The 9,140-nt window shown below is 47.9% G+C and overlaps 1 protein-coding gene across 2 annotated transcripts; it reads right to left on the bottom strand.

The window, feature by feature from the left end:
- Positions 1-1,371: 1,371 nt before the first annotated feature.
- Positions 1,372-7,409, bottom strand: LOC119388390 (uncharacterized). Of its 2 annotated transcripts, XM_037656097.2 has the most exons (4): positions 6,954-7,409; positions 4,486-4,621; positions 3,528-3,583; positions 1,372-2,500 (listed from the first exon to the last, which is right to left on the bottom strand). In XM_037656097.2, the coding sequence occupies exons 1-4, from the start codon at positions 6,976-6,978 to the stop codon at positions 1,626-1,628; spliced, it is 1,092 nt and encodes a 363-aa protein (XP_037512025.1). In that variant the 5' UTR covers positions 6,979-7,409; the 3' UTR covers positions 1,372-1,625. The 2 variants fall into 2 exon arrangements, 1 of the variants encoding a protein (XP_037512025.1); XR_005182706.2 differs by lacking the exon at positions 6,954-7,409 and having other exon boundaries at positions 2,237-2,500; positions 3,517-3,583; positions 4,486-4,622.
- Positions 7,410-9,140: the final 1,731 nt, after the last annotated feature.

The following is a 9,140-nucleotide window of genomic DNA, read 5'->3' as shown; positions in this document are numbered from 1 at the left end:
TATGAAAATAATATGCATTTTTTATGTTGGCATGGATAGGGAAGTTTCTTTTATCGATCATTAAACGCGGTCACACTACTATTCTTATCTCTCACGTTTTATTGTTTTCTGAAAGCGATGACTAGATGCTCAGAGCACATAAAAAGCACGGAACACTTAACATTTATGGGTGTGTTTTCGTTGTCGAACAGATGTTACTGCCGCATTCCTCCCGTCTATGCGCTTCAGAAGTATCCTGTGCTCAACAAAAATATTATCATCCCACCATCACGACAATAATAAAATGACTCATAGGTTTTACAGAAAACAAAGCACACAACTCTGTATTAGAACTGAGACGTTAGTTACCCTGTAAAAAAGCCAACGTTCCAGCCAAATGCGTCGTGCCAACTCGCAAAATGCGAACGGTAGGCAACAACGGCTTCTGGAGCGTCTGTCGCGATCCACAATACAATGCAATATCAATTCCGAGCTCCGTGTACTAGAGTGCACCGCCACTCATCTCTCCACGTGGGCTTCGTGCTAACTTTGATCGGTATTCTCTTTCAAACAGGAAGGCACGTGAGGTTAGGTGACAGTTATTGTCCTAGCGTAGTTGATCTAATCAATTTTTATCACATCTTCCACAACGTGTATCATTTCTCTCCTCTCTTTTTGATCTTTTCTTTCTTCATTAAAGTTTCTATCTATAAATTGTGCAGATATACCCATGCCTGTAGCGACTCTCGTTCTATAAATCCTTTCTCTGCTTTTTTCCCCCTACCAATACTCTAAACGACTTTTACTTCGCATCTATACCATAAACGCCGCTCTAATACAGATGTAGCCACTGCGTTTCAATGGAACTTTACAGCAATTTTTGAGAAACAGAGTTTACTTTGGTAGAATGGTGGCGCTGGGATCAACTCTGCAGATATGGAGGAAAGCTTCCAGCAGAGTACTGTTTGCAAAGACGCATGGGATATGCCAGCCACGTGGCGATAGCGAGCAAGCAAAATATTGTAGTGTCAGTGCAGTTGCTGTGGAAGAAGGGCCTGAAACTCTACATGCAGCTTAATCTCACGGTAAAATTTGCAAGCGGCGTTGTTCGCCCAAAACCTTTCAATCTTCTTGTAATCGGAGAAGTGTCATCATTGCAGCTTGGGTCGTAACAGTTTCTCGCTGTATGTAATGCGTAGCTGGCGAGAACTGCACATGGTTCTATTCTTTCCTTGCCTTGCGGGATCATTCGCATGGTATTCTTTGCAGAAGATTGATGGAAATGTTGAGCTTTGTTCTCCACGAGTGCAACGAAGACTATGTTATAAAAAGTTGCTTGTTCGTGTACACGAATGCGAAAGTGAAGACACTGAGGGCCTCGGTTTTATGTGAATAATAAACCTTCTAAAAAACAACTAAAAACTTCTTCACTGTACAATATTTCTTTGGAAAAGTCCTTGGCTGACGAGTTGGCAACATGTGTTCGATCACTACGTCTACAAAAATGCGATTAACGTGGTGCAAACTTCGTTTCGCACCACATCCAAGTCTTAAGGCGGGACAGTTGGCGCGTTTAAAACGCGCGGAATTATCACATGACAAACAATATACGTGGTACGTGCGCATGCTGTTGCAAACATCGACCCCTACGACTCCGTCGCGCGACGCGCGTGGCCCGCATCCCACACGCAACAGTCGCAGCAGAACACGTAACGAAGGATAGCGTTGAGCCTTCGTACGTCGAACACACTGCACTTTCGGTCTTGGCGAAACAGCATGTCGGAAGGCGGCACGGGTGCCGGCTGTAGCGCCACAACGCGGGTTTCACCGTTACTAACACTGGCACAGACAGTTTTGTCCTGGAACGAAGACTTTGGGCTGCCCGTCGAGTCGAAGCACGGGTTGTCGTAGGCGCGACACCACACGCGGCCATTGTGGGCGTCGCGTACACCGTTGTTGAGCCTCTTGGGCAGCGTCACCTTCTCGCTGACCGAGGCGCTGATCGTGGCTACGCTCACGCGCGATCCTTCTGGGCTGACGGGCTGGGAGTAAGCGTGGTGTTGGTGTCCGAGGGCCAACGCTTTTCCGGCCCCGACGTCTTCTTGGGCGTAAAGCACGAGCCGTCTTCGGTTGAAGCACTCGTCGCCGCCACCGGAAGACCAGGACGCCCGCTGGCCCACGGCAGATGAGTTGGAGGGCGAGTAGGACAGCTGCTGCCGAGAGGAGAGTATGACGTCTAACGTCGAGTTGCTCTCTTGCCGCGGTAGGGCGCGGATGTTGTCCTGGGCCTCCTGGAAGAGATCTAGGAAGCGGATCTCTGAGCTCGCGCTTCGCGTGGTGCTCAGCAGATAGTAGAGGTACGTCTTGTATCGTTCCTCCTCGTCCTCGTCGCTGATGCTCTGACCCGAAGGGCTGGTTCCGACGTAGAAGCGAACGCCAGGATTGGGAGTGGACAGCGTCTGCGGGGAAGGGTTGACCACTTCGGGACAGCTGGCCCAGCGGTTAGGGTTCCAAGTGTCATCTTTGGGGAGAAAGAAGTAAGACATTTGTTGGTATAGGTACAGATGTAAGATGCAAGGAGACATTCTTTCTGCGCGGGAAGGCGAAAACATGACTTCGCAAAGGCTGCAGAGAACGATCAAGAAAGGGACTAGAAAAGTGAGGAAAAAGACCGGAAGCAAAACGGGAAATAGAAAGAGAAACGAGGGATTCAGTTGAACACAAAACAACGAAACATTGTACTAACTGACCATGGGGGACACAGACAGTGTAAAATCTGTTGTTCGTACATTTATAAAGCGCTACGTTCATGTTACACTCTCATCAGATATCTTAGGCAAGCCACTTGCATTATAATGAGGGTCAGTAATGCCTTTGCAGAATTGCTACGACTGTCCCCGTTGTTTCCCAGCCCACGTCGAATCAAACACCATATTTCGCCTTTCGTTAGTTCGTTTCAGCTCGTTGCATTCTTGGAGTAACCGAGGTAAGCAAGCAGTAGCTGAACTGCTCTGCTCGTAGCAGCGAACAAAGCAAAACACTTTTCCATAGTAATTATGCAAACACCTTGGACGCACCAATGTTGAATTTCATTACACCTCGTCAGGACGGAATGTTGACAAGAAGAATCTGCAGTGGCACTGGCGACTGATTCCGACTCTGTGTATTTTTGAGGAGTGACGAGGCGGTGCTGCTTCAGCTCTAATGTTATAAAAAAGTGACGTCTAGCTATAATTTCAATTAAGGCTGTGATTCCGCGGAATTTATAACAGTAAAAAAATGTCGGCAATGGGGTGTAACAACTTCTCGCGTTAAGACGAAGTGAGGTCTGCTTTACGTTACCGCAGCATTCACTTCGGCATCTTAGTCACAGGCACACAATGATGATATGAGAGTCATATGAACGTAATCTGTGCTATTCAGTAATCGCATGAGTAACAAAAACGAAGCCACCGAAGCTCACTCGGAACTGAAGCTCCTTGGTCACAAACACTCCCTTTCATTTCACCGCAAGCGTTCAGACTCACTTCAGATTACCTGTCACTCACATTCAAGTTGCGTCCGCCGAAAGCGCTTCAACCTCTTGTAGAACTCAGGTGCGTTCCTGCAAATACAAAGCAATGTATCAGAAAAAAAAATTGTGCCTCGCTTACTTTAACGCTTACAGACGACGAATGCTGGCACGTTTGCATTTCGTAATGCTACAGAGCACGGTAGAATATATTCAACTGGCTGATATAATAATAATGATGCTAATGTTTTTACATTTGCGTTGTTCCAGGAATTAAACGATCAACTACTTCGTGGGTAATCGCAGAAGCGTATCTTCGATTATTTTAGTGAGTATACCTATAGTGTATGACACGAAGTGGTCGAAACTGAGCTATCAGTTCCTTTGCCATGGCTTCCACACCGTGTTCCTCGTGCGAATGCAAACTTATAATAATAATAAATAAAAAAAACAACAACAAAGACGCCGCAAACACTAGTGCAGTTGGTAACGTTACCTCGAGAGAATTGGACTGTCGGAGTGAACTCTCCCGGATTCTGCCGCTGAAGTTCATGCGTGACAGAGGTCGAAATTACAAGCAGATATATTATGGGGCATGGTGTAGGGCCTTTCGTCATGCTTTGGCATGTCTCGCTATGCATATTGAAATCACGATATCCGCAAAAGCCTTTCAACAGCCCATTTGCTTTCACCATTTTCATAAAATGGCGGCGCTCAAGCGGATCAATTGTTGGCAAGTGAGCTCAAGGCTATAGGTGCGGCTGAAGCCAGAACATACGCCTTCCCCCTTGTCCTCCGAGTTTTAAGCGGTAACGTATCGAGTCATTCGTTCCTCGTGCGCATTGCAAAACGACAAATCTAAGGAAATTAGTGCCGACGCGCTATTGAGAGTGGCCTGGTTTTCTGTACACTTTGCATGCCTCAGCCAAGTTTCAGAGAAGAGCAAGCGCGAGTTGAAACTGCACGGGCTCATATAATGCGGTTCGAACTCTCACCAGCTAAGATTGATGTTCTCCGTCGGTTCGTCGATGGCGGAGATGACCTCGGACGTCTGCCTTTGAAAGGCGGGCCTCTCGAAGGCAGGCGAGGCCGCCCCAGCGCAGTCATCGAGATCGGCGTCTTTCGTAATACCTGCAGTCGATCAGAGCACTCTCGATTACACCCCGGCAGTTTAAAAGCGGGGCGCGGTCGGCCACGCAGGTCACGGAGCGGAGAAACCCGAAGAACGAGTCCCACAGCAAGCAAGGGCTTAACAGTTAGACAATGAAACGCTTTTGCGGCCGAAAAGCGGCAGCTTTGGTGACGCGAAGAACGCCGATTGCATTTGCCGGGAGATAGGCCGACTTCAAGTGTGCCGCAGTCTTTTGAACGTATACAACATAAAAAGAACGTCGTGGCTCAAGTGTTGCAGGTATTGTTAAAGCGCTGCGGAATTCACCTACACTTCTGTGCATAGATTCATATATACATATATCACACATACATTCATATATACATTCAAACATTTATTCGTAGGTCTTACCATCATAGAAAACAAGAAACAGCGCGAACCACAGGACAACAGGACTTCGGCTAAGCGCTCAGCCGAAGGACAGCGCTTAGTCCGTCTCTGTTTTGTTGTCCCGTGGTCTGTGCATACTACCGCTGCCCCTTTCGTGAAATACGTCATAGCTACATCTCCAGTTAGCTACATCTCGGCTTAGAGCTTGCAAGTTCTCGATTATCGCAACTGTGTATGTGGAAATATTCGACCACACTTCGCATAGTAAGGTAAGATCCGACGTGCGGGCGTTGTGCAGTGTATAAATTCACTTGCTTCGCCTGTAATTATTCCGATCCGTATAGCTCCTCTTTTTTTTTTTCGTCGCGAGTACGGCGACAGAAGGGCAGCCCACGCTTCAAAGCCACAGGTGACACGAGAAGAGCCTAGCTCGCAGATTCCGTGGCGTGAGTCACAGATAAGCTTACCTCTGCGGAAACGCCTGGTTGAATGTGCAGCGATAACACTGAACTAATATCGGCACACTTAAAGATACTGTCTGTGCATGACCCACATGCTTGGAAATGTTCGAGAACATGTAGCGTTTTACACAATTCGATAACGTCGGTGAAACATGCAAAACCACCCCGAGATGCGCAGTATCACTACATAAACCAACCGCTTGTTCCCTTCTTGGGATAGCCTGACGTCTATTGCAACTGGTGTCTCCGAGTCACGCAGGATTGAGAGTTCAGAATGGCCCTATACTATACTGCCCAAAATCTGCGTTCAGTGAGTAATATTAGGGTTGGATACAGCTGTACTGAATATGGAGTGGTTCTCGTAGTGGGTTATTATAATAATTTGCGGGCAAATGAATTCATAGATTAATCGACGCCGTGCGGGCAAAGGAGCATTTATGGTGAATTTTCGTGCACATGCTTAGGTGGCCATAATACACTGTACGCGCAAAATTATATACCTGCACAACCGCGCAGCCAGTTGAGACAATATTTGTTCCAGCATAAAGGCAATGCATATGTATTTAAATGACAGTCGAAAATTAGGTTGGCCAGGAACATTAGCAAAGAAGAAGGGAAAAACAAAGCGCGTGCGTTCGAGATCAAAATAAAATTTATTTGAACAAGCGCTTTTCTTAAAGAGTGATTAAAATGAAGGTGGGTATAACAAGTGACGAACTAGTGCTGATCACGTGCCCCCTTCCCCTCTGTCTGCAGTACTTCCGGCGTTACCGTACACAAAGAACTGAGTGCTCGGAAACGCACATATACAGATTAAGATTATTTTCGTTTTGTAAGCGCAGTACTTCAATGTAAGAGGAACTCCCGAAAGCATTCCTTGCAACGTTTTGTTGCTGTTTTGTGCAATAACGGCGAAAGTGAAGTGAAAGTCTTCCAAGTGGGCGGGGAAGAGTTCAGCGTATCACTGGCATTTCTCGAGTGTCCGTAAGACTTCAAGCCACTAGGTCACACTGTTTCATAGAAGACTCAAAACGTCCTTGGGCTTCAGATATGCCTGTTGCCGCCGGCTGTGACACAGAAATATGGAATAACACGCATGCATGGTTACAAAACGATCGTGTTTCTGCATTCGTTTCGCATTAATAACTAGCTTGATGCACCTAATCAGGAAGAGAAGATGAAAGGGTAAGAACGTGTTATTGTACAGCAAATGTCAATGAAGCCCGACGTACTACAAGTTTGGCAGCATGAATTTAACTTCCTGTTTCTCCCTCTGTCTTTTTTTTTTTTACTTTGGGTCCATATTTTCGAAACGCCGGGGCGGGGCAAGCCTTAGAGCTCGCCGTAAACCAAAATTGACGCCTTTGCGTTTATACGTCGCTAACATTATTAGTACACGACGCCTGCTCAATGATTCGTAGTAAACGTGATAGGATGAACTTTTGTTTTTACGAAAGGGCGGACGCTAAAAAGAAACCGTATGGGCATATCGGCCACTCACCTTCCGAAATCCATTTTCTCTGCATTACTTCCTCCTAGACTGAGCATGCACACACAAACACGGAACTATAATGGATGTACGAGCACCGACACGGCGACAGCGATTCGGGTACTGGTGGTGCGAGCACCACACCGACACGCTGCGGTATTCAAATATAACCGTCGCCTCGACACCGTGGCGCGTGCGATGACGGCTGGCAACCATGCGTCTCGGAAACGTGTAGTACACGCAGCCTCTCACGACGGAGCAACACCTTGTCTGGGCGCACTCGACGGCGCTCGCGCAACCGACCTGCCGCCGTATATTCACGCTATCAGCACGGGCCTCCGCTGCCACTTCACTGCTCGTCGGACGCTGTGCTTGCCTTTTTTTTTCGTCCGCAATGCGAGATAATGCGGCGACTTGCTCTTCTTTTTCTGGGTCTCGTTTCTTTTGTTCTTTTTCTCGCGTTCCCGAGCCTTTCTTGTTGTTATTTTTTTTTCACAGTGGACGTTGGTTCCCAGAGTATAGGAGTACGCGCGCACTCGGTTATACACAGCACAGCCTACTGCACGAGATTCGCCGATGTGTATAAATCGCGCGCCAGGACGCCTCTGCTTTGACGCCGCCGCAGCCAAGTCCAAGAAGGCGGAGCAGTATAAGTTTCCGCTGTCTTGTGCAACGCCGTTATATGCCGACTCAACCTCAGCTTTCCGCTTGCATCTCGTTCCGCTGTGCTTTGCTGCCAGTTTCTTTTACTTTTTATTGCCCGAGACTTCGTTTTTTGGGCGGAACTGACGCGCCAGAGGTGTTTAGTCGGGCTTCGGAACGATCCAGGTGCGGTATGTGTACACGCGGTGGGGGGCGAGGGACGCCGCTTCTTTACCTTTCCCTTCTCGCCTCGCTTTGTCAGCGGCCCTGCCTGTATGCGCCCGTTCGTTCCCATGGCAGTGAAGGATAAGGTTCGAGAGACCAAAGTTTCGCCATTTTTCCGGACGAACGCTCGCACGCCTCGCGAGGCTTGCCGTTCACACGGAAGAGAGAGCACGGACTGCCGGCGTGAATCGGAAACGCTGTCGTAGTCTCGATTTCACAAAGAAGTACCGCTTTTGCAGTGAGTCTATAGCAGTGTCGATCGCGTTAGTCGTCTCACCATGTTCCGTTCCGGAATGTACTCTGGATTCGCGAATAAGGAGTTAAATATAGGGCCAGCAATCTTGCTGCGCGGTCTAGGCTGCTAGTATGAGGTACAGATATTTGAGCTGCGCTAATAAATAATTAGCTACAGTGCAAGCGATTCGATTCCGAAGGAGGACGAAGTAAGATTATATACGAATAACAACTTTTCCCACATTCTTGATGAAGTTCATTTCGAATTCTACCAGAGTCGTACAATAGTGATGTAGACGAGTGCTGAAAGGGCCGGATTGTAGTGATGGCTAACACCACAGCGTATTATCGTGTCATGTCAGCTGGTGTCTACTTTTATTACCAACTTTACTGCTGTGAAAATGCCTTCGACATAGATAATCCACGTTTCGAAAATCTTGTCGACAAAACACCCTAATCAGGGGCTCGTGTCATATCTCGGCTCAGCGGTGTCTTTCCAGTATATGCATGGTCATGTACACTGCCATCTTGTTTACAGAAGGACCGCCTCATTGCACTGCGAGACTGTAGACTTCAGCAGCTCCTGCTTCCCTGAAGTTGAAAAGTTAGTCTTTGGAGGTTTCGTCATTACGCTTTAGCTGTAGCTTACGATAACTGGCCAGATGCTTATTGGTAATGCTCACCGGCTTGCGGAGTACGAGGGCCACGTAGACAGTCACACAGCATTAACAAAAGGCCGCGCGTACCTGAGCGCGGCCTTTTGAATGCTCAGTACCTGAGCATTCAAATGAGGCCCCGAAAAAATCCCAAATTCAGCACGCACGTGCGCGTCCTTCAAGGAGGCAGGAGCGTGGCACTTTAATAGTAGCCCGCTAGGTCACCGCACGCGTATGCCGAGCGGCTTCGCATACTTTCGCGAGCTTAAACAAGCGTGAATTGTTTGGGATGCTCGTCAGAAATTCAAAAGACGCACCCTTATTGCGGACTCGCAGCGCTTTCGTTTCAGAGTCAAGGGTAAGGTAAAACGACGCCTGCGAGCCCGCTATAGTGGCGTAGCCGCTGCCTAATCACCGCAGGTCTCCTACACATCTTCCCTGT

This window comes from Rhipicephalus sanguineus, chromosome 3 (genome assembly GCF_013339695.2).
Source record: "Rhipicephalus sanguineus isolate Rsan-2018 chromosome 3, BIME_Rsan_1.4, whole genome shotgun sequence".
NCBI lineage: Eukaryota > Metazoa > Arthropoda > Arachnida > Ixodida > Ixodidae > Rhipicephalus > Rhipicephalus sanguineus.
This window is presented reverse-complemented; position numbering and strand designations above follow the sequence as displayed.